Source organism: Salvelinus sp. IW2-2015, linkage group LG14 (assembly GCF_002910315.2).
Source record: "Salvelinus sp. IW2-2015 linkage group LG14, ASM291031v2, whole genome shotgun sequence".
NCBI lineage: Eukaryota > Metazoa > Chordata > Actinopteri > Salmoniformes > Salmonidae > Salvelinus > Salvelinus sp. IW2-2015.
In genome coordinates, this window is record NC_036854.1 from 14,317,408 (window position 1) to 14,343,470 (window position 26,063).

At 42.9% G+C, this 26,063-nt stretch overlaps 1 protein-coding gene across 2 annotated transcripts; it reads right to left on the reverse strand.

The window, feature by feature from the left end:
* Positions 1 to 3,023: 3,023 nt before the first annotated feature.
* Positions 3,024 to 13,554, reverse strand: LOC111972526 (neuromedin-B receptor). Of its 2 annotated transcripts, XM_023999529.2 has the most exons (4): positions 13,039 to 13,552; positions 12,609 to 12,815; positions 8,543 to 8,888; positions 3,024 to 4,469 (listed from the first exon to the last, which is right to left on the reverse strand). In XM_023999529.2, the coding sequence occupies exons 2-4, from the start codon at positions 12,809 to 12,811 to the stop codon at positions 4,086 to 4,088; spliced, it is 933 nt and encodes a 310-aa protein (XP_023855297.1). In that variant the 5' UTR covers positions 12,812 to 12,815; positions 13,039 to 13,552; the 3' UTR covers positions 3,024 to 4,085. The 2 variants fall into 2 exon arrangements, with proteins under 2 accessions (XP_023855297.1, XP_023855296.1); XM_023999528.2 differs by having other exon boundaries at positions 12,609 to 13,554.
* Positions 13,555 to 26,063: the final 12,509 nt, after the last annotated feature.

The following is a 26,063-nucleotide window of genomic DNA, read 5'->3' on the forward strand; positions in this document are numbered from 1 at the left end:
GACTGCATGTACTCTCTGAAATGAATAAAGACAGGTTGCTCACCTTATCATTGGCATGGTCCTGAATAAATAAGACTAATTAATGTTGGAATAAGTTAAGAGGCATGTCAAATATGCATGCAGACAAACATCTTGTGAGTAGAATTTATTAATGGGATCACATTTATATTATGTGCAGTAATGTAATAGCAACACATGCAAAGTAAATATTTTTGCATGTTAAATATCAATATTAAGAAAAAAGCATCAGACCTGGGTTTAAATACTATTTATGGTATTTAATTTACTTTCAAAGACATTTTGAAGTAAATATTTCAATATTATTTATTTGAAAAGACAAGTAACTGAAAATTTGAATGTATTTGGCAATACACTTGGAAAGTATTTGAAAATACTCAAATACACACCCATGTATTTAACCCAGGCATTTGAAAATATTATTTGGAATTTTTTTAGKTTTTTTTAATACTTTAAAATACTCCATTACACAGAAAATAAGTATTTAAATAACACAATCATATACAGAACCCAGGTCTGAAAAGCATATGTATCATAACATTACAATTATTCACAGAATTTAACCTGGCAGTCGACATGACATTCTTTTAATATTGTTGTGATTATATTACATGCTGTGGATATTTATCACCCAGACACACAGCAGGAGCCTTGGAGGATCCCATTCCAATTCCCCAAGCATAGCAAATCCACAGTAATTAGGAGGCGGGCGTAGTATCACATTGCATTGGTGGCAGTGAGGTAGGTCCATTATATGATGAAGAATTTCAAACACAAATGTATTTCACATTGTACATACCATGTTTCAAGTCATCACAAAATATGAAAGAAGAGAGAACTCTGGTAGAATAACACAAATCAATTTCCATGATGGTGGAAAATAGACAGACCATAGAAAGTAGTTGAAGACTCAGCCATTGAGTTTGCTCAGTGGTTACAGACACCTATCCCTTTTCCAGTGAGGCACCTGTTGACTAATCACTTGAGATCAGGACATATCACTAATAAACAGATAGATTGATTTGACTATTATCCTACAGAAATTATGTAAATTATAACTGCTTTCCTGATTGGGAGGATTAAGAGGAAGAGATAGGATTGGATTGGTTAATGTGAGTGGGTTTAATCCAATAATCATAATCTCTTGATAACTGTAATTAAATGTAATTGACTGTAATTGATAGAGTTTGATTAATCATGTTCAGAAAACACACTTTCTTAGAGCTTATTCATGTACATGTTCAATGAAGCTATGCTGTGCATGGAATTATCAAAGTTTGCAAAAGAAACCACACGATATATACAGTGCCTTCGAAAGTATTCAGACCCTTTGACTTTTTTCYACGTGTTGTTACGTTACAGCCTAATCCTAAAATGCATTAAATAGTTTTCTCCCCTCATCAATCTACACACAATACCCCATAATGACAAAGCAAAACAGGTTTTTAGACATTTTTGATAATTCTTCTTTTTTTTAACGAAATATCCCATTTACATAACTATTCAGACCGTTTACATCTGTATTTGGGGAGTTTCTCCCATTATTCACTGCAGATCCTCTCAAGCTCTGTCAGGTTGGATGGGGAGCGTCACTGCACAGCTATGTTCAGGTCTCTCCAGAGATGTTTGATCGGGTTCAAGTCCGGGCTCTGGCTGGGCCACTCAAGGACATTCAGAGACTTGTCCAGGAGCCACTCCTGCGTTGTCTTGGCTGTGTGCTTAGGGTTGTTGTCCTGTTGGAAGGTGAATGTTTTCATCAAGGATCTCTCTGTACTTTGCTCTGTTCATCTTTGCCTCGATCCTGACTAGTCTCCCAGTCTCTGTCGCTGAAAAACATCCCCACAGAATGATGCTGCCACCACCATGCTTCACCATAGGGATGGTGCCAGGTTTCCTCCAGACGTGACACTTGGCATTCAGGCCAAAGAGTTCAATCTTGGTTTCATCAGACCAGAGAATCTTGTTTCTCATGGTCTGAGAGTCTTTAGGTGCCTTTTGGCAAACTCCAAGTGGGCTGTCCTGTGCATTTTACCGAGGACCATCCTTGAGATCCTTTTTTCCATTGACCATCCTTGAGATGTTTCTTCAACTTGATTGGAGTCCACCTGTCGTAAATGCAATTGATATATATATATATATATATATATATATATATATATATATATATACTGCATATTATTATTTTTATTTTTTACAGCAATGATATTGCAGCATTGCAGTTCAACATTAGGGACATGTTTTACTCAACAAAACAGCAAACATTTGTGTCACATTGACCTTCTGAAGATCAGTCTCTATGGGGCAGTCTCTATGGGGGTGCCACGGGGTTCAATTCTCGGGCCGACTCTCTTCTCTGTATACATCAATGATGTCGCTCTCGCTGCTGGTGATTCTTTGATCCACCTCTACGCAGACGACACCATTCTGTATACCTCTGGCCCTTCGTTGGACACCGTGTTAACTAACCTCCAGATGAGCTTCAATGCCATACAACTCTCTTTCCATGGCCTCCAACTGCTCTTAAATGCAAGTAAAACTAAATGCATGCTCTTCAACCGATCGCTGCCCGCACCTGCCCGCCCGTCCGGCATCACTACTCTGGACGGTTCTGACTTAGAATGTGGACAACTACAAATACCTAGGTGTCTGGTTAGACTGTAAACTCTCCTTCCAGACTCACATTAAACATCTCCAATCCAAAATTAAATCTAGAATCGTCTTCCTATCGCAACAAAGCATCCTTCACTCATGCTGCCAAACATACCCTCGTAAAACTGAACATCCTACCGATCCTCGACTTCGGCGATGTCATTTACAAAATAGCCTCGAACACTCTACTCAACAAATTGGATGCAGTCTATCACAGTGCCATCCGTTTTGTCACCAAAGCCCCATATACTACCCACCACTGCACCTGTGCTCTCGTTGGCTGGCCCTCGCTTCATACTCGTCGCCAAACCCACTGGCTCCAGGTCATCTACAAGTCTCTGCTAGGTAAAGCCCCGCCTTATCTCAGCTCACTGGTCACCATAGCAGCACCCACCCGTAGCACACGCTCCAGCAGGTATATCTCACTGGTCACCCCCAAAGCCAATTCTTCCTTTGGCCGCATCTCCTTCCAGTTCTCTGCTGCCAATGACTGGAACGAACTGCAAAAATCTCTGAAGCTGGAGACTCTTACCTCCCTCACTAGCTTTAAGCACCAGCTGTCAGAGCAGCTCACAGATCACTGCACCTGTACATAGCTCATCTGTAAATAGCCCATCCAATCTACCTCATCCCCATACTGTATTTATTTATTTATCTTGCTCCTTTGCACCCCAGTATCTCAACTTGCACATTCATCCTCTGCACATCCTACCATTCCATTGTTTAATTGCTATATTGTAATTACTTTGCCACCATGGCCTATTTATTACCTTAACTCTTATCCGACCTCATTTGCACATGCTGTATATAGATTTTCCTACTGTATTATTGATTGTATGTTTGTTTATTCCATGTTTAACTCTGTGTTGTTGTATGTGTCGAACTGCTTTGCTTTATCTTGGCCAGGTCGCAGTTGCAAATGAGAACTTGTTCTCAACTAGCCTACCTGGTTAAATAAAGGTGAAATAAATAAATAAAAACACAGGGACATAGATTTCCTGTCGCGGGAGCAACTACCTGCTCTTTGGGTTTGCAGTTTGGACAGCATGCTTCGCAGACAGTACATATCTATGAAAACTGTGTAAAGTGAAACATGTATCAGATTGACACAACAAAACATGAAAAATGGAACATTGTGGATTTATTGTATTTTTTATTTATTTCACCTTTGATACCGGAATCTCTCAAGAGATTTGTTGACAACATGTCCGTATACGTTCAATTCATGGGTGATCATCTCATCAGCAGTGATATGTGGCTTTGTGGGGAATGTATAGACAAGACAGCTTCAAACAAAGCATTTTCTGTTCAACACACATGCATGACCTTTTCATAATAGTTCACCTTGTAAAGCTTTGCACAGAACTTTTTTTGGTGCCACTCCCACCACTTACATGTCATCAGGTGACATCCTAAACCTACAGAGTGACCTCCTGGCTGTTGCCATGTCCGTTGATGACAGTAGGGGTGGTCTTCTTGATGGAGGTCATTCTTATGGCCGAGGTGTGCTGCAGGTAGCTAGTGTTACGTTCGTGGTGGGGCTTCCTCTTGCAGTGCAGTGAGCTGTTGAAGTGCCTGCGGAAGCTCTCGCTCAGCAGGTAGAGGGCAAACGGGTTGACACAGGAGCTGGAGAAGCTTAGCACCCGGGCTAGCAGGGTGATGATGAGGTGCGACAGAGAGGAGTCGATCTGACGGTAGTTGAAGGAGCGGTACATGTACAAGACATGGTTGGGGAACCAGCAAAGAGCGAAGAGGCCCACGAAAACCAGAACAATTTTGGCCAGCCGTTTTCTCGTCTCCATCTTGGAAAAAGAAAGAAAATAAATATGTAGTGTTTGAAAATACATGATGATATTCAACATAACACCCTGTCAATCTTCCAGAAGGATTACAGAGTACAAAATACAGAAGGCCTCCCTCCAGAAGGCATACAGAAGGCCTACAAAATACAATTTGTCCAAATCACTCTCTTCTGTATTTTGCACAGGCTACAAGTAGTATGGCTATTGTCCTTCAGTTTCAATAGAGTATCTACCAGAGACACCAAACAAGTATGAACAAACACACAAGCAAGAGCCACCAGTACTCCCTTAGAGAGCTGACTGAAGTGCAATCTAAGGCCTTCCCACACCGTACATAGGATTTAGCATTTTACAATTATTACATGTCACACTGCAATGTTACCAAATTAAAATCTTGATTGTACTACAGCATGCGCTTCAGTTTTGTATCCACATTCTGCGATTTGTTTGAGGCTACATCAGCCGACATACTGTAGGCTACCTACACTGCTGAGGTGTAGGCCTATTCGTTCTCTGCATGTGCTAGCACCAGCAGCGCAAGTGCCCATTATTATGTGCAGAAACATGAAAAGAAACGGAAGGCGCAGAATGTGGACTCGCAAAAGGTTGGGCAGATATGGAAAGTATGGACTTTCTACAGAGGGAATTGGAAGTAATATACCATGTTTTATTAAAGTTATAGCCTATAGTTAGCATGCTAGATACTTGCAATTCAATATATGTGTTGTTTGTGCCATGGTAGGACACAGAGGTAGGTAATACTGAAAAGGCAGCTGCGTTCTCTCCACAGCTCCAGCAATCTGACTTTCATCACCTCCGTCCGCACCGTGCGTGTTGTTTGTTGTTCCTTCTCGCTTTGCGATCATTGTTTTGGTATCACATGCTGAGTGCTCATTGGCTATTGGCAGTAGTCCTTGCCCAATCGCGTCGTAGCACTGCACATACTGCAAGATGCACGATCAAAATATTTCAGGACATCCGACAGGGGTCTGGAGAACGGAACATGTATCATCTGTGAGTCCTTCACCCGCTCAAACTACACGAGTCGCGATATAATGATCCTAGCCCAATTTCATAGAATTTTACTCCGATCGTGAACATTTTCGGGGATGGCAAAAACGTGGCGAATTCGTGTAGTGTATCCCGTCATAAGGGAGTGTCATAGATATCTTTACTGTGAGAACCTTTCACCGTAAGCGGAAATGTGAAAGTAAAATGTCCAGTCCAATCAATACTTCATTCCACAGTAGAGTGGCTGGCAAATAGTACTGATGGCAGGACTATTGCTTCTGAGTACTGCTAAGATTGTTTGAAAATAGTTTCAAGTCTACCTATTTGAACTTATCAGTGAGGTGAGCAGGAGATGGCGCTCTGAAAATCAACCCTGTGTAAGTTTAATAGCCTGGGTAAATGTCATGATTTAGCTCGCCAGTCATTGGCAGCCAGCTATCAAGTCAAGTCAAGTGATCCTGGCACTCTTCCCAAGATCCTTTTAGGTTTTTCAACAGAAGAAAACGGCACGATCATTTGACTTTATTTTGTTCATGACAGTATCTTGTATTGAAGTGGACTTCAAATTATTCAGAAGAGTATTAAAAGGTAAGTCAATAGCAAGCTGTTATATCTGGTAAGATAGTAAAGCTAACCATTGATAGGGATATCAAATTGATTAATTTGGTTTGATTTGGCACAGTATCAACAATCTTTCATAGGTAAACTTAACATTTTCTGCATTGTCACATCACAGTTAGTTATTCATTGTTGTATTCGCTGGTCTCTGCAAGAAGTGTGGGGTATTAATTATAAATGAGATGCTCATGTTACATGAAGTAAAGATTTGAAAAGCAGAGGAGTAAACTAAGATTTCATAAGCTCTACATTTTTGTCTAAGTTGATGAGAACGTGGTGAACATTTCAATTGTTTTTAAGTGGTGAACATTTCAATTGTTTTTAAATGGATACTTCGGGATTTTGGCAATGAAGCCCTTTATCTGCATCCCCAGAGTCAGATGAACTGGTCTACCATGTTTATGTCTCTGGGTGCAGTTTGAAGGAAGTTGCTAACTAGCGTTAGCGCAATTGCTAACAAGCGTTAGCACAATGACTGGCCAGCTGCCATAGGCATCCCATCACAAAACTACCTCTAACTTACTGTACGCAGAGACATACTGTAGAAATGGTATCCACAAGTTCATCTGACTCTGGGAAGTAGATAAAGGGCTTCATTGAAATAGAATGTAGTTGATGCGGTTAGTAAAACAGCTGTAGCATTGGATCAGTAGAAACTATTTTAATAACAGAGAAGTAGACGGAGATGTCATGCCCTCAGACCGACTGTTAGTTATCATAACAGCATAACACAGCCCCTGGCAAAGGGAGATGGTTGGACTGTATCTTTTCATTCATACATATCATGTCTGAAATCATATTCACTAGCAGTGTCTGCCTGGACAGCATTATTGTTCATATTAAATTGTAAATCTATGTAAARAATTGGAGGGACCCATCTCTATTCAGGAGTAAATCAAAAGAAAAAAAGATTAGATGATATCTAGAAGCCCTATTTCTAATGCCTTTACTGAAAATTGACTGTACAGTAGTTAAGACCACTGTTACTATAACTATTCATAAAGTCATGCCTGTTAGATGTGATAGTGTTTCAATAAATATTTTGTAATGTCTTACCAGAATCATGTTTAGTCTGCATATTCTCTCTCTCTCTCTCGTCTTCTCTCTCTCTCACACACACACACAAACACACACKCTCTCTAGCCTGTCTTTCATCAGGCTTCTGCAGCTTGTCATATAATTAATGTTAAATACATTTCTACTTTTCAATAGGGACTGATGCTATCAGAGTTTTCTTCTTAATGAAACTTGAGCCTCTACAGCCCAATCTCCATAGGGCATGTTTAATAGAACACAACCACAATGCACCACGTCAATAGTCTGTGTTGTCCTTCTAATCCAAAGGTACACCCAGATTATTAACTCATTTAATTTGATTTAAAATACAAAAAAAMAAAMAAATCTAGAGACAATAACATTGATTAGTTGGGATTACTGTGAGGCAGAGACAGTGGAAGCTTAAGTGCAATGATTCGGTCATCCTCCAGGCTTCTTGTATTTTTATGTGTCGCACCCAGTGAATCTAGTATAAATCTGTATCTACTCTAAAAGATAGTGGGACCCAGCCCTCTTGTTGTCTAACATTATAAATGAGTGGACGGTTAGGGCTCCCTCAACTGGAGGACCTACTGACTGTAAATAAGACAACACACGGAGGCCTTCCAGCACCACTCATCACTAGTGTTTACTATGTATTGATCATTGTTGATGACAACCTCACATTGGTCAGTGTCAACAAGCTCCTGWGGCTACTTGAATATATTATGACTTGGGTTCAGGTCCAGGTCTGAGTCAGGATGTCAGTGATTGGAAGCTGGGTTTTGGTTTTGGACTGCATCTGTTTACTCATGSTCTGGGTGGGTCCTGATCTGGATTCAAGCCCATTTGTTTGATGATTCATTGGACGTTCTTAATGGCAAAGAAGCATCTGATTTACTATGCTTTGGTCAATGGACTCTCAATTAAATGTAGTCGACCAGATCATTGCTTACATTTATGATTTACCTCACCCTTCCTCTGACCTGTCATTTATTACCCCTGTAGACAGTAAAGATCAAGCATCCATGCAACAATCAGTGATACATCTTGTCAATGTCCTGTACTTGCCCTTTACAAACTTTAAATATTTACTTGGTGTATTAGGCTACATATGGAAATATCTGCATTAAAATCTAGATAGAGCCTCCTTCCATGAAAACTCTGGAACCCTTGTTACAGGTTATGTCAAAAATAGTGAGAAAACATGTGATGCAGTTCAGTTTCTTTGACTTCAAACGTGTACTCTCACTTAACATGCACTCTAGCAGCCAAAGACATCCAGTAAGTTACCTGATGTTCTTAATATGCTGTCCAGCATTCCAAATAACCACAACTGCAACAGCCAAACCTCATTTGTGACATGTTTGAGATACAGGCAGCAACATGTTGCTGTTGTTGTTACCTACCTGTCTCTTCGTGTGCTCACTGATCTCCCCAGGCATGTCGTGAGCACTCTTGACCAGAGTCCTGGCGATGTGGAAGTAGTACACAGAGATGATCCCCAGGGGAATCAGGAAGTACACCAGGAATATGAGGATRGAGTGGATCTTGGGATGCATGTCGTTGGAAAGGGGATAGGGCACGCAGGCGGTGAAGGTCACATTCTTGTCCTGGATGTGCACTACCTGGGAGAAGATGGCCTCGGGCACCGCCAAGAGGACGGAGATCACCCAGATGGACACAGCTTTCAGACATGTCCAGAACACAGCACTGGATGTCTGGATGTCCATAGGATTCACAATGGCTTTGTACCTGGAAACACAACAAAACCATAGAAAAATATTAGTGCTCCTTCATCTTGATCCTTTGAAATTACATTAAAAGCAGTATTTTTCATGCAATTAAATGTCCAGATGTCCTTACTGCTCTAATTTCCTCGTGTAAATTGAAATATCATATACATTTACATTTTAATCATTTAGCAGACACTCATATCCAGAGCGACTTGCTATTGTGATTATATTTAATCAATCTAATTAACTTTCTTCCTCTGCAAAATTAAGAGGTTTTGACAAAGACATGGCATCTCTGAGTCCATTGGCACAGAATAGTAGCTTCATAGATTGTTGGTGATATTGTAAACATGTAGGAGACTTATGAAGTGCATTATGATTGCACTAGCTAATTAATTACTGTCTTGACTACAACAAACCCACATTAATTACAATAATTGCCCCTGAATGAAATTCTAATTATTCAACTGAAACAGCAATGTGTTCCTGCACTGCTCCCAAAGTGCATCTAAATGTTGAAACCAAAATGTTTACAAGCTGATCAATACAACTCATTTGAAGGTTAGACTTTGGATTTATCTCCTGTGTAAATCAACACTCAAGTGCTATGTGCACAGAATAATCCATTCCTGCTAAGTCATATAATGGGAAGAAATATATTAAATGAGGGTGCAACAGAGGAAGTGTGCTCCACAGGGCATGAAGGCGTTTTTTATGCTTCAATGATGGAAGATTTTTCACCTTCTGACAGTTTTCTAAATGATATTTCTGCTGATAAAATGTCTGGTTTGGAGGAGAATCTCCATTGGAAGCGCTTGACTGTGCTGTTACACCAGCCTCCGCTGCCCTCTGCCCCTGTAGAAATCTCCCATAGTCAAAGACCATGCTGCCTCAGGCAAGAACAGACAAGCGCAGAAAAACTGACAGTCTTTGATATCTCACCAGAGAAAACAAGGCTGGGCTTATGCATTTATTGTAGTAAACCGCTGTAATCCCACTTCTTTGTGTTTTTATGCTTGAGAGCAAGCGCCCAAAGGAGTGCTAACAAGATTACATTCTTTAAAGCCATCACATAGGGTAAGCATATAAATGGTGTATTTTCATTGCTCACATTACATGCTCAAATGGACTAGGCAGACCATAGAGAGAACAGCTGTAGACTGTAATCTCACCATATGGCTGTCCTAATAGCTCCTRGTGACAGGGATGACCAATGGTCATGGTCATTTCCGGTGAAGAGTGACACAGCCAAACATTTCCTCCAACTGATATCGCTCTGGATTACGGTCAGTGACATAGAAAGGCTAATTACAAAGCCCTGCACCATCTTCTGACCCCTATCATGGCCTGCACAATGGGGTATTATTTTTTATCAGAAAATCACATGGGCTTTAATTTGATGATAATAATTTWAAAAAATTACTAAATCAATATTTGGCAGCCCATGAATTTTCATGACATCAGTGAACTTTTAGCCGAGGAAGGAGCTCTTAATACCAGAAGACAAGCTATTTGTGGGGGTATAGAATGGTCACTTGAGAAGGTCAATGTCTCCAAGCACTAGTGGTCTTGGTGAGGGTATGTGGAGGAGAGGAAAGGAAAGTGGGGGCTGGGTCAAATTAAGGTCCCAAACAAAGATGCGGGCATGTTTGCCCTTTTAACCATCCACACGCAGACAGTAAATGATGCTCTGTGCAGATACATCTGACTGTGACGCCTCCTGAATGTCTCATGTATCAATCTATTCCAATCTCAGCATTCATGCTGCTCCTTCCAGGGAAGATAACTGGCCATTTAACCACGTGTCTCACCTGAATAAAACAATATAACACAAACTGGGCTTATTGAAGTTAGTACAACCAGCAGGTGTACACTATTTGATCCCTTTAAAATAATTCTGGGGATACACTTGGTCTGTTAATCAAAAAATGAACAGATTTGTCAGTGACAATTGCCCAGCATTCAATTATGATAACACTTGGGGATATAGTTTAGGGATCACACACTTGTCATTAAAAATAATCAGAGTCATAACAACTGATTAATCATTAATAATTACATACAGTGGCTTCGGAAAGTATTCAGACCCCTTGACTTTTTCCACATTTTGTTACGTTACAGCCTTATTCTAAAATAGATTTTTCCTCATCAGTCTACACACAATACCCCATAATGACAAAGCAAAAACTGGTTTAGAAATGTTTGTTAATTTATTAAATAAAAAACGGAAATATCACATTTACATAAGTATTCAGACCCTTTACTCTGTACTTTGTTGAAGCACCTCTGGCAGTGATTACAGCATTTAGTCTTCTTGGGTATGACACTACAAGCGTGGCACACCTGTATTTGGGGAGTTTCTCCCATTCGTCTCTGCAGATCCTCTCAAGCTCTGTCAGGTTGGATGGGGAGCGTTGCTACACAGCTATTTTCAGGTCGCTCCAGAGATGTTCGATTGGTTTCAAGTCCATGCTCTAGCTGGGCCCCTCAAGGACATTTAGACTTGTCCCGAAGCCACTCCTGAGTTGTCTTGGCTGTGTTCTTASAGTCATTGACCTGTTGGAAGGTGAACCTTCGACCCAGTCTGAGGTCCTGAGCAGACTAGAGCAGGTTTTCATCAAGGATCTCACTGTACTTTGCTCCATTCATCTTTCCCTCGATCCTGACTAGTTTCCCAGTCCCTGCCGCTGAAAAACACCCCCACAGCATGATGCTGCCACTACCATGCTTCACCATAGGGATGGTGCCAGGTTTCCTCCAGATGTGACGTTTGGCATTCAGACCAAAGAGTTCAATCTTGGTTTCATCAGACCAGAGAATATTGTTTCTCATGGTCAGAGTATTTAGGTGCCTTTTGGCAAACTGCAAGTGGGCTACAATGTGCTTTTTACTGAGGAGTGGCTTCCGTCTGGCCACTCTACCATAAAGGCCTGATTGGTGGAGTGCTSCAGAGATGGTTGTCTTTCTGGAAGGTTTCCCATCTCCGCAGAGGAACTCTAGAGCTCTGTCAGAGGGACCATCGGGTTCTTGGTCACCTCCCTGACCAAGGCCCTTCTCCCCCGATCGCTCAGTTTGGCCAAGCGGCCAGCTCCAGGAAGAGTCTTGGTGGTTCCAAACTTCTTCCATTTAAGAATGATGGGGGCCACTGTGTTTTTGGGGACCTTAAATGCTGCAGACATGTGCCTCGACACAATCCTGTCTCTGAGCTCTACTGACAATTCCTTCGACCTCATGGCTTGGTTTTTGCTGACATGCACTATCAACTGTGGGACCTTATTTGTATAGACAGGTGTGTGCCTTTCCAAATCATGTTCAATCAATTGAATTTACCACAGGTGGACTCCAATCAAGTTGTAGAAACATATCAAGGATGATCAATGTAAACAGGATGCACCTGAGCTTAATTTCGAGTCTAATAGCAAAAGCAGAATACCCATGTAAATAAGGTATTTATCTGTATACATTTGCAAATATATCTAAACTGTCTTCGATTTGTCATTATGGGGTACTGTGTGTAGATTGCTGAGGGAAAAAATATTTGATCCATTTTCGAATAAGGCTGTAACGTAACAAAATGTGGGAAAAGGGGTCTGAATACATTCCGAAGGCACTGTATGTTAATTGTTCTATCACGTTAGCATGCAATTGCCATACCATTTACAATGACGTAAGTTAGGTACAGTATAAATAACAATATTGGCATTAAGGATATTTCACATTATCCTACTCTTCATCTTACCTGTCCGCGCTTAGTGCAGTGAGAGTGAACACCGAGACCCCGACTGAAGTGAGTTGAATGACCGGAATTAGTTTGCAAGCCACAACACCGAAGATCCACTCCTCAAAGAAGTATCTGAACGCATCCACTGGAACACAAGTGACCAAAAGCAAAAGATCCCCAGCTGCCAAACTCGAAATAAATATGTTGGGGACGCTCCTCATTGCACTGTTGGTGATAAAAATCTTAACCAAGGTAATGTTCCCCAACAACCCAATCGTTATGATCAGAATATACACAGTCGGTATGACACATCTTATGATAAAATCAATAGTTTCTCTTTCAGCAGGTATCCAATCGTCAGTAAAGTTATAAAAGACAGAATGTCCAGTAAAAGATACGTTATCTAAAATATTATCCATTGCTTCTCAGGGATTTGTACAATAATCACCTTGATAAAATGGCACTGAAGATGACCGTTTTCCAAGGCTCGCAAGTCTGAGGCGCGGTAGCTGCCCCTCCAAGAAAGTGCTGAAATGTCAGTGTTGCGCGACTCGAGCCACAATGACTGAAGCGCAAAAGGAGGCACTTTTTCAACACGCATAGCGTAGCCTACAGCAACGATGACGGAAAAAGAAGTCACACCAGTTTTGCGTGTGATGTGTAGCATTGTCAATGCTACTCACATACCGTTTCATAGTGGTAAGTTTATCGAATATAAACGGAATAAACTATAGGCTATACTAGGCTACTGTATTAGCACCAAATACAATTGTCACGTTTAGGATGAGAAAGCTGTGCTTGGAAAGATGTGTGAATTAGGATGAGGTTTTCTTTGGGTCTATTAAGGAAAATCCAATAAGTAATTTTTCGAAACTGAACCCACTCATTGTTCAAAGTGAGCAGGATGTTGATCTCCTGTGCAGGTGTTTCATTATCAGCCCGCCGCATCTGTAAGAGCTGTATGGTGTCCTTCTTTGGGGAAAGTGAAGGGTTGTAGAAATGCCACAAATACGGAAAGCAGTGAGGGTGGTAAAGTTAGGGGAGAGACGCAGAGGTAATTCGAGGGGGGAGTGAAGTAGCCTAAATCAGAACATAAACGAACGTTTCGCTGGCTTATTCCCCATACAGGAGTTAAAAGAAAGCCATTGAAGGCTGCTAAATGTTAATACCTCTGGACATGACTGATGTTAGGAACAATATAAATAGGCTAATAAATTAGTTAATAAGAGAGTTGGTCACATCTATCAAAGCGCAACTGAAAACGTAATACACATCTTATCGGATATAAAAACGGCCAATGTGGCATCGATATTAGTCAGAAACATTTATTCTAGTGTCAAAATTGACTGTGTAAATAGAATCATTTTGGTCGTAAAGTCAGTCTCGTCCAAAACAGAGTTTTGTCATGATTTAGGCCTACTTTAGGGTTGGGTTTAGATTTCGACAATGCTCACAGTGGCTACAGCTGCGGTGATTGCGGTCTATCCAATCCTACCACAGAACACACAGAAGGCCTTTTCACGCGGCGTTGTTCTTAGCCCCGCGCTATCTTAGCCTCAAGTTAAGACTGGCCCTGGCCTAGCTTATCCTGTGTTCACACAGGCATTTGTTGACCCTGGGCTAAGCTTTAGCCCTGGGCAAAGAATGCACACTTTTTTATTCCAAAGCCCTGCTAATGGACAAACACATGCAGCCAACATTCTATCTCTCACACATGACCAATTTAAAACAATAACACATTTATTAACACATTATTTCCTCTTGCTTCTAGGTTAGGTTAACATTTTATTTCCAACAGTGATGGTTTGTATAAACCTTGGTGTCTGCCTGTCTGTCCTCGGAAACAAAGTTWAACTTTTGAAATGCCATCTCGCCCCTATACAGAGAATGCTGTGCATGGACGAAACATCAACTTTTCTGATCCAGGCGATATCATGCAACAATATTATTATAATGGATAGCTATATCCAATTAAATGTAAAGAAAAACTATAAAAACAGATGAAAATTGAGCATTTGCTGCCCTTCCAGCTGTAGAGTTTGTGGCTTCAGTTGACTAACTAAAGGTGCGTTCGTAAATTCACTCTGGCTATCTACCCCTGATGATAGAGCACTCTCCTCTGACTGTGCCAGAGCGCAGAATAACTGATGGATTTATGAACGCTCAACACCGGTTGAATATGGCTGGTGTCAGTAAACGTCGGCAAAGAAGCATAATTCAATTGTTGCTAGCAGCACAGTTACAGTCACCAATGCTCTGGATAGCATGAAAACAGCCTAACCAGCTCTGCTAGGGCTAGTAAAATGGTCAGAGTGAGGTGTTCTCTCATTGTGTCTGGAAGTAGCTAGCAAGCTAGACAAAGTTAGCCAGTTAGCTTGGGTGCTTGACTGCCATTGTGAGGTCAGAACGGTTGGATCAACCTCCTTGGCCAGTGTCCAGTGTGCGCTCCTAGAGCGAAACACTGCCCATTTAGTAAATTCAGAATCTGACAAGCTCTGAATTTACAAACGCCCAGAGCGCACTCTGGCACTCCAGAGTGAATTTACGAACGCACCCTTAGTGAGAACGTTAGACAGCCTGCATAGCAACCGTTATTTTCCATAGCAACCAATGTTTTGCATGGATGAAAGCATTTTTGTATTTTTTTGTCAGARGTTTTTGTCCTCAAATGTAAGTGTAGCGGGTTTTATATGTACCACCGGAGAACCAAGAATTGAAGAGCGACACCACGGCTGTCTTTTTGGTTTTTATGTTGATCTGCAATAGTATTGTGAAAAGACAGGACAGGAACACATCAGTCTCCAATGCACCATCTAACAAGTTGTTCTTTCTCTCTCAGTGTTTTCTCGGACTCACACACATCACATTCATACATAAAGCCATAATGTATAGTATAAAATAATAACCAGTCCTTAATACAACGAATGTATAATCTTAATTCTTAGACAATAGAACCATACCTGCAATAGTATTGTGAAAAGACATGACAGGAACACATCCGTCTCCAATGCGCCATCTGACAAGTTGTTCTATACAGGAGCATGAAGAAAGGTAAAATACATATCCTGTCTCACATCCCCAATACATTGCTAGCTGCTTTCAGTGTTGACAGTACCAAAATACAACAACTCATGTACAAAAACAAGTTACAATGTGAAATTGCCTCTATCCCGTTCAGACCTTAGAGGGCCAAAACTACATCTCCCATAATGCAACGCCAGCACCAGTCGGCAGCTCAGCTAACCGTCTGCATCACAGAAAGGCATGCTAGCTAGCAACAGCAGCACTTTTAGCACTCTGTAAACTATATTAATAACAATAAAACTCTGAAAGTTACATGTTTCAATAGTCTCACACTCCCTTATAACAATATCTACAGCATTAACCTTGGGATGTTCTATTTATTTGACATTATGGACTTCTACAAAGGAGTAATCTGCAACACGTTCCTTTCTCTCTGTGTTTTCTCGGACTGAGAACGGGAGCTACGGGTAGTACCAGGGTGTTAGTAGGTGACGCAAGCACCCATTTGAAATAAAATACATTTAATGAAACAAAACCCGAAGGTGTTAACACCATTCAGCTACTGTAGCTGCCTACCTAACATCAACAGGCAGCACCAGTAGCGCAATAATWAAAAATAGACACCAAAAGTAAAGTTCCTGGCGATCATAGCGATCTGAATCCCCCTTTCTGTCTGAACTTGGAATATTCCTGTTCACGGGCTTGGGCCACTGACCCTCAACCTGGTTGTTCTGTTCTGCGTTGTGTACTATTCTAATAATTTGAAGTTTGATGGAATAACCTTTTTAACTCTACTACACACACCCCTTCTTAATTTCAGCAAACCGTAAGTTGATAGGGCTTGAATCAGGGCAGCTAGATGCTCTCTTTTGTCCGGCTCAGCAATCACTTGACTCATTGACTCTAAAAGTCTTCTGACAGGCTTCACAACTCTTCCAGTTCGAGTTCTCAAGGTGCCTTTACTGGGTCTCAGGACTGTATCAGTGAACTCAGACATCTGGCTGTTTCTGCGCTCTGCCTCTCTCTGGTTACTCATTCTCTTCTTAGTAGATCTTATGCATCCAGAGCCGCTGACTGATGAACTTCTACTGCCGATGCCATCTAGACTGCTCACTGACRTTGCTTTTCTACTTGTGTCATCTTCAGAAGGATCACTTGAATCATCATCAGGCATCCTTGAGGAGCTTCCTGTGCTTGAGTTAGCTGCTTGTCCGGAGATCATGTCCTTCCCTGGGCTTTGAGGATCAGCCTCTCTCATGTTTACTCCATCTTCCAGTCCTGAAGATTTTTGAGCTTCAGCTTCYGTGGGCCCCTCAGGGTTCTGGCCCTCGAGAATCCAGACAGCAGTCCTTAGATCCTCTGGATCCTCATCCACATCGAATATCGGTCTTTCGTCACCGCTGTCTGCGTTTATGTCCTCTTCTGAAGCAGKAGAGGCTACTGTGGACATCTCGTCTGTCTGTCCCACCGGCAGGAAGTTCACTGGCAGTATGAAGTTTCGATGAACTACCTTACTCTTCTTGGTAGTCGGATCTTTGACTCTGTAGATGTGCACAGACGGGTCTGTCCAAGTGATCACATAGACCGTTGAATCCCACAATTCGGCAAGTTTACCTTTTCCTCTTTCCTTTCGGTTTGCCAAGAGAACTCGGTCTCCAATCTCCAGGGCAGTGCCTTTCACTCTCTTGTTATACTGCCTTGCTTGCTTTTTCTGAGCTTCGGTGGTGTTGGCCTGAGCGATCCTGACAGCCTCTCGCAGGTCCTTTTGGAACGCGTCTTCGTTTTTCAAGGTACTTCCAAACATGATGTCCACTGGCAGCCGTGGAATTCGTCCGAACATCAGGAAGAATGGTGTGAATCCTGTCGTTTCGTGTGTGGTACAGTTGTATGAGAAGGTGAGTGTCTGTATCATCATGGGCCATCTTTCTTTTGCTCTCGCTGGCAACAATCGGACCATGTTACCGAGCGTGCGGTTGAATCTTACCATCTGACCGTTGCTCATAGGATGATATGGAGTGGTATGGGACTTTTTGACTCCAGACTCTTGTAGCAATTCTGAGATTAAGTGACTCTCAATGTTTGCTTCTTTGTCAGAGTGTATCCGCTGGGGAAACCCATAGACACAGAAGAACTGGTTTCATAACTTCTGGGCAACCACCTTTGCTGTCTGGTTCGGGCAAGGAAACGCATGTGCCAGCTTCGTAAAATGGTCTGTGATGACGAGTACATCAACGCTCTCTCCATCCCTTCCTTCTGCTGACCAGAAGTCTATGCACACCAGTTCTAACGCTGTGCTGGTCTGTATAGATTCCAAAGGTGCCCTAGCCTCTGGCTCCATTGTCTTGCCAACCACACAGCGCTTACAGTAGGAGACATACTTCTTCACTTCCTCTTCCATTCCAGTCCAGAAGAACCTTTGACGTACCAAATGGAGTGTTCTAGTCTGGCCTTGGTGGCCGGCTTCGYCATGGGTTCCCCTCAGAACGATGGCTTTAAGGGAGTCTGACACCACCAGCTGGTACCTCTTCTTGACAACTCTGTCCTTAGATCTTCGGTAGAGGATCTCGTCCTTGATTTCGAGTTTATCCCAATGCTTCAGCATTCTCAACACTTGGGCAGTCTCATGAGCCCTCTYTCTCCGCGAAGGTCTCCTCCTCCTCTCAACAAAGTACGCCACTCGGGCCAGCACCTGATCCGCCTTCTGTTTTCTTCGTATCACATCAGAAGAAAGGACTGGAAGAGTAGCCGCTCCCCCTTCATGCTGAAGGATGCTGGCAGAATACTGGGCTAATTGGAAGTTGTGCACTGGCACACTCGCACCCCACTCCAGACAGGATTCCAAAACTGCTTTTACTCCTTCAGAAGAGACTTGAGCCAGGATCTCACCACCTTGGATATTGACTGACAGTTTGAATGCGTCCTGGATGGACTTTGAAGTCACATCCTCTGGGAACTCACTCGCCTTCCTAGCTCCAACGAACGGCTGTCGACTAAGCAGGTCTGCTGGGACATTCTGAGGCCTGGGGATGTACTTAAAGTCAAAGGGGGCCAGTTTAGAGACCCACTGTTGCTCACAGGCGTCTAGCTTTGGTTTCGTCATTATATATGTCAGGGSGTTGTTATCTGTTAGGACTGTGAATCTATTCCCCTTCAGCCAATGGGTGAACTTATCACACACAGCCCACATAAGAGCGAAGAACTCTAATCTGTGTGCTGGGTAACGGGACTGGGACCTCGACAAAGTCTTGCTTGCAAAGGCTACTGGTCTGGGCCTACTCTCACCCTCAAATGCCTGGCTAAGTACTGCACCTAAGCCATCCATTGATGCATCTGTTGATAGGAGAAACGGTCTGCTAAAGTCTGGGTGAGCCAGCACAGCTGTTTGGGRGACTGCAACCTTTAGCTTCTCCAGCGCCTCCTCACATTCAGTCCAGCCTTCAGGTTTCAGATGTTTTAGGGCCCCGCCGTGAGGTTTTTCTCCTTTCCGCTTACTTTTCTGTCCTGCAGTCAGATGAAACAGTGGTTTGGCTAAACCTGAGAAACTCACAATGAAGTGGGAATAATAGTTTGCCATACCAAGAAATGATCTGACTTTGGTGGGTGAATGCGTTTTCCCATAATTTTCCATCAGGTCAGCTGCTGTGATGTCATTGATTGCAGACATGATTGCCGTGACGATATGGCTAAAAACTTGACAGATTTTCTGAGTTTTTTTTTCTTTCTCTCACTAGCTTCAGGTTGTGTTCCTTAAGGCGGGAGAACACCATTTCAAGACGGTCCAGGGCTTCCTGCTCACTCTTCCCGAAAACCAGGAGATCATCCAAGTAGCACAGGAGGGACAAGTAGTTCTGGTCGCCGAAGAGGTCATCATTCTGGCGAATGTTGCTGGGCTGTTACATAACCCCTGAGCCATTCTGTTATACTCAAATAAACCTGTGGGTGTTGTGCACGCTGTGTACTTGCGGTCATCTTCATGTATGGTGATGTTGTAGAACCCCAAAGTCAAATCCATAGTACTTAAGAAGCAGTTCCCTCCCATAGCAGCGAGAGCATCGGCTTGATGGGGCAATGGGTATGCATCTTTCTCTGTCCTCTGGTTCAACCATCTGAAATCAGTGCAAATTCTCAACTCTCCTGACGGCTTCCAAACCAGGACAAGGGGRAGGCCCACTCACTACTGGACTTTCGGATGATGCCCCGCTCCTCCATTCCCTCCGTCTGCCTCAGTTTCTGGTAGTTGGATGGAGAGACCCTCCTGTACGGCAGCCTGAAAGGCTTTTCATCTTTGAGTCGGATACGGTGGATGATGTTCTTCGCTTCTCCACAGTTAAGTCGTTCCCTGGAGAAGATGCCTTCATACTGAGCAATAAGGCCCACTAGTTTTCCTTTCCACATGTCAGACACTTCACAGGACCCTGTCAACTTCTGTTAAGCCCATCTCTTCCAACTTTTGTAGATACTCCTTTGCCCTTTTCCCACTAACTGAACATTCTTCCCCAGCTTGGGTGACATTCTAAAGAGCAGACTGGACCTTACTGGGTTGGCATAGAGCTCAAGATCTTCTAGGGCTAGGCATGGGTGCACATCAGCCAACTTGGTGTTACGGCGGAGAACAATAGGGTGTTCCAACATGTTGATCACTTTCATGGGGACCCACACCTCTCAAAGGACATACAGTGCATCCTACTAGGACATTTCTTGGTGCAGATCGTGCTGTAGTGGCCTCTTTGACTACAGTACTACCAACTGATAGCGGCACCTTTTCTTTCAGTTTTCTCCAGACCAAATGTTCATGTTGAGGCATGAGAGTCACACTCTGCTTGAGCATTACAGTTCCCACTTTTTCTGGTATTTTGTCACCGTGCCAGCGGTTCACGTTGGCTAGCATGCTGAGTAAAAGTCCATGTGGATGTCCTTTGGCAGGTTTGGAGAGGCTGTCCCAATACCATTTTGTTTTCTTAACCTGTTGCATTATGTGTTGTATGGCGTTCTATCCAACTATCATGTCGTCTGTCTGTCCAGGTACAACTAAAACAGAAAGATCAATGTTCAAGTCATATTCAWATTCTGTGGGTTGCCCCCACAGCCTACAAGAACTACTTAAGTTGGCTTTCTAGACTCTGGTTTTATCACATTACATCTCAGAAGTGTGTCTTCAGCTGACTCACTTAACGTGCAGGTCATAGACCCACTATCTATCAGAGCTTGAAGTTCTACAATTTCTTGCACCATTACTGGAACATAGAAAAGACAGTCATTACTCTCTATTTTCGGACAAATCGCCTCAGTTTTCATTGTGTTTCCAGTCCTTATATCTGTGGTTTTCTGTGGGGGTGTAACATGTTCACCCACACTGCCCCCCTCTTGGCGTGAGCATGTTAGTTTAAAGCAGGCCCAGGAGGAGCCTCGGCAGTTGCCTCTCCAACTTTTCTTGCTGGACATTCAAAGCCTCTGTGGCCTRTCCTGTGACATTTGAAGCATAAACCCTCCTCAAGCGTCGGGGGTCATCACAACTTCTACCTTGGCAGTACTTTGCGCCATGTGTCTGGYTGACTGTTTGTCTCTGTGATTTGCTGTCAATCATTGCCTGCAAAACTCCAACGGTCCAATTTTCAATAGGCCTGCACCTAAGAGTGGCATATAGTGCTGGATCAGGGCAGTGCTTAACAAACATCATGGTCACCTCATGACCTGGATCATCCACTCTTTTTCCCTGTCTTTGCAAGCACTCATTGGCAAGGTCAATTGCTTTGTTCAGTCTAACCCAATAACCCAAGCAGCTCTCTGACTGTCTTGGTAAGGTTTCATAGAAGTATCCTAATGGAATTGTAGATGAGATTGCTTCTCCAAAGTGCTGCCTCAAGATAGTATCTATGGCTTCAGGGTCTCTGCTTATGTTAACAAGAGGGTTTCCACGGAGCTCAATTCTGACTATGTCTTTAGCCCGCCCCATCAGTCTGTCCTGTATCTCTTGCCCCTGTTCTGATATACTGCATCCCTTCTTTTTCAAGTAAGCTTGCATAAGTTCTTGCCATTCAGTCACTGTGCACCGGTCTGTGCTATCACCCCGGAAGTGGGGTGGTTCTCTGACGTCTGACTTCAGAATTAGGTTGAGGAGGGGGAGTGCTTGGACCAGCCCCTGCTAGACGAGCGGCAACTTGATTTCCTATTTCACTGCCCAGTTGTTTGACTAACTCTGCTAGGGCTTGCAATTGGGTTCGGTTTTCATTTTCACCCCCTATGGCCTTCTGGGACTCTTCACTGTTATTGTTGCCTGGTTGGCTACTGCTAACACTTGGCACTCTAGAATTGACTGCTGGGTATCTAAGAGGACTGGCTCTAGCACTATGTTCCACCATACTGGCCAACTGAGCCCCCCGCCCCACCCCAGTGGCAATACCTTGTGGATCTCTCACAGTAACACCAACCGGAGTAACATGTACATTGTTATCACCAACACCTGATACGTCTTCTCTCTCCTGTTCTGTAATCTCATACAACTGAGGTGTATGCAACATATTGTCCAAAGTTCACCTTTCCCTCAAATGTTATAAACGTGTGATGTCGATCCAGTTCTGTGTAGGGGTCCCCCGGCGATCTGCTGCAGCTGATCTGTTGATCCGGGTCACGGCACCAATCTGTAGCGGGTTTTATATGTACCATAGGAGAACCAAGAAATGAAGAGCGACACCAAGGCTGTCTTTTTGGCTTTTATGTTGATCTGCAATAGTATTGTGAAAAGACAGGACAGGAACACATCAGTCTCCAATGCACCATCTRACAAGTTGTTCTWTCTCTCTCAGTGTTTTCTCGGACTCACACACATCACATTCATACATAAAGCCATAATGTATAGTATAAAAATAATAACCAGTCCTTAATACCACCAATGTATAATCTTAATTCTTAGACAATGGAACCATACCTGCAATAGTATTGTGAAAAGACAGGACAGGAACACATCAGTCTCCAATGCACCATCTGACAAGTTGTTCTATACAGGAGCATGAAGAAATAAAAATACATATCCTGTCTCACATCCCCAATACATTGCTAGGTGCTTTCAGTGTTGACAGTACCAAAATACAACAACTCGTGTACAAAAACACTGCAACACAAACAAGTTACAATGTGAAATCGCCTCTATCCCATTCAGGCCTTAGAGGGCCAAAACTACATCTCCCATAATGCAACGCCAGCACCAGCTCAGCTAACCGTCTGCATCACAGAAAGGCATGCTAGCTAGCAACAGCAGCACTTTTAGCACTCTGTAAACTATATTAATAACAACAATACAACTCTGAAAGTTACATGTTTCAATAGTCTCACACTCCCTTATAACAATATCTACAGCATTAACCTTGGGATGTTTTATTTATTTCACGTTATGGACTTCTACAAAGGAGTAATCTGCAACACACTTTTCTCCGTTTTCTCGGACTGAGGAGAACGGGAGCTACGGGTAGTACCAGGGTGTTAGTAGGTGACGCAAGCACCCAGATGAAATAAAATACATTTAATGAAACAAACCCGAAGATGTTAACATCATTCAGCTACTGTAGATGGCGACCTAACAYCAACAGGCAGCACCAGTAGCGCAACAATTAAAAATATACACCAAAAGTAAAGTTCCTGGCGATCATAGCGATCTGACTCACCCTTTCTGTCTGAACTTGGAATATTCCTGTTTGCGGTCTTGGGCCACTGACCCTCAACCTGGATGTTCTGTCCTGCGTTGTGTACTATTCTAATAATTTGAAGTTTGATGGAATAACTCTCCTACATAAGGATGAAATAGTATAGACCCCTTTCCAGTACATGACACACTGACATCATGCACAGATGCGCGCAAATCTTGGCTGCAGTAAGAAAGCCATCACCATCAATATAGCCTAGAGTTACATTTTTATTACTTGGGTTTCTCATATTCTTACATTTATGTTTGATTATAGCTTGAACWGTCGCTAAGATTATATTTGGTATTAATCTTTGCAAAATAACTTAATGCAGCAGTTGTTAGCTAGAATGCTAACATTCATTGACAGGCTGTAGCAAAATAGCCATTTTACTGGTTGAGGTTGAAGTGTTTAAAAAATATATAATGCAGTTGATTTGCGATGTTGACACAACATTATATTAAGCAGGACGTTCATATGAGCCGTAAAATCCAATCAATCCAAAAGTAGTATGAAATGCACTCATAAGCAACATGTAAATAGAAGCTCTCTTTTGCTGGCATTCTATCATCAAGGCGGTGACCCGTTCCTGTAGGTTCATGCTCTACAACATTCGCAGAGTACGACCCTGCCTCACACAGGAAGCGGCGCAGGTCCTAATCCAGGCACTTGTCATCTCCCGTCTGGATTACTGCAACTCGCTGTTGGCTGGGCTCCCTGCCTGTGCCATTAAACCCCTACAACTCATCCAGAACGCCGCAGCCCGTCTGGTGTTCAACCTTCCCAAGTTCTCTCACGTCACCCCGCTCCTCCGCTCTCTCCACTGGCTTCCAGTTGAAGCTCGCATCCGCTACAAGACCATGGTGCTTGCCTACGGAGCTGTGAGGGGAACGGCACCTCCGTACCTTCAGGCTCTGATCAGGCCCTACACCCAAACAAGGGCACTGCGTTCATCCACCTCTGGCCTGCTCGCCTCCCTACCTCTGAGGAAGTACAGCTCCCGCTCAGCCCAGTCAAAACTGTTCGCTGCTCTGGCACCCCAATGGTGGAACAAACTCCCCCACGACGCCAGGTCAGCGGAGTCAATCACCACCTTCCGGAAACACCTGAAACCCCACCTCTTTAAGGAATACCTAGGATAGGATAAAGTAATCCTTCTAACCCCCCCCCTCTTAAAATAGTTAGATGCACTATTGTAAAGTGGTTGTTCCACTGGATATCATAAGGTGAATGCACCAACTTGTAAGTCGCTCTGGATAAGAGCGTCTGCTAAATGACTTAAATGTTAAATGTAAATGTATAAGAACTGTGTTCTGCCACCGACAATGTTTGCAAACACAGAAAGGGGTCTATACATTTACTTATAAAATAGCGTGCAGAACGCATCACAAGCATATGCAAATTGAGTGTGTAGCTTTTGTGATTCTGTGTGTTGTTCTTGACTTCGTTTCACACTGGCTATTTTGGCACTGTGTTTCTGGTGCTTGCCTGAAGTCTGTGCTAACCCTGCTCCAGAGCAGGGCCAGCTAGCCGTGAGCTAAGGTTGGTGCTAGCCCAAGAATGCACAAGTGTGAACAGACGCTTAGCCCAGGGCTAAAATTTCCTTAGCCCTGGGCTAAGGACGTGCAGTGTGAACTCGAGACAGTCAGACAGACCTGCGTAGCGGATCAGACTTTGTTTACATAAGACAACACCTAATGCATTTTTTTTAACTTAAGAAATATGGCACCAAACACCTAAACTCCGTGTTCCCAAACTCGGTCCTGGGGACTACAAGGGGTGCCCTTTGGGGGTTTTGCCCTAGCACTTTACAGCTGATTCAAATAATTGACTCATCAATATTTGATTATTTGAATCAGCTGTGTAGTGCTAAGGCCAAAACCAAAACGTGTACCCCTTGGATTCCCGAGGACCGAGTTAGGGAAACGCTGCCTTAGCTATATGTAAAATTGCACCACAAAAAATGTCCAAATTAATTACAGCTTTCTTGAGTTATTCATTCTGACTATTTTGAGGAAGCGATTCTGGTTAGTTGCTATGGTGTCTCATGTGGGACAAATATCCAAAACTGCCACATCGAACCACCACACCCCCAAGACGGAAATTTAGTTTTTCATAATGGGCAACAGAGAAAYACATGAGGAATCGGAATGTTCAGTCGTTCTTTAATGTGCTCGACCGTTTTATTTGTTGTGATGCTTTCCCAAATCGTGTGTGCTTGTTTAGTGACATCTACTGGCACATGCATCATATTAAGAAACATTTATATGGAGCATAGGCTACAGTGCAGTGCACTTGGGGCAAATCGATACTTTATAATTTACAATCAGGAAAGCACATTTGCAATTATGTAATATTCACCGTGCTTTGCCATGACTGATTAATACGAATGAAGCCATTTTATACTAAACGTATTCGTCTCTGTCTATCTATGCAGAGCTCTGCAGTCTGCAGTGCCAATGGAAATGGTTACGGCTGTGAGTTGCATTTGAACGTTTATTTAATAAATTGGCAACGACTGAAACCCCTTCAACTGTAGGCCTGTCACAGAAACACCTGCTTTAAATGCCAATGCCTTGGAGAATGTCCATATCAATGTGGTCTACTGTTGTTTTCTATCAGTTTGTGCGTAAAACGGATTCCAATTCAGACCACTCATAGTTAATGCAGGTGTAGGCTATTATATTTATTGAGTTATAGGCCTATGCCTTGTCCTTATGTTTGTGTGTGTTACCTATCGAAGTTACCGCCTAGTTTCCTGAAACGGGTCACA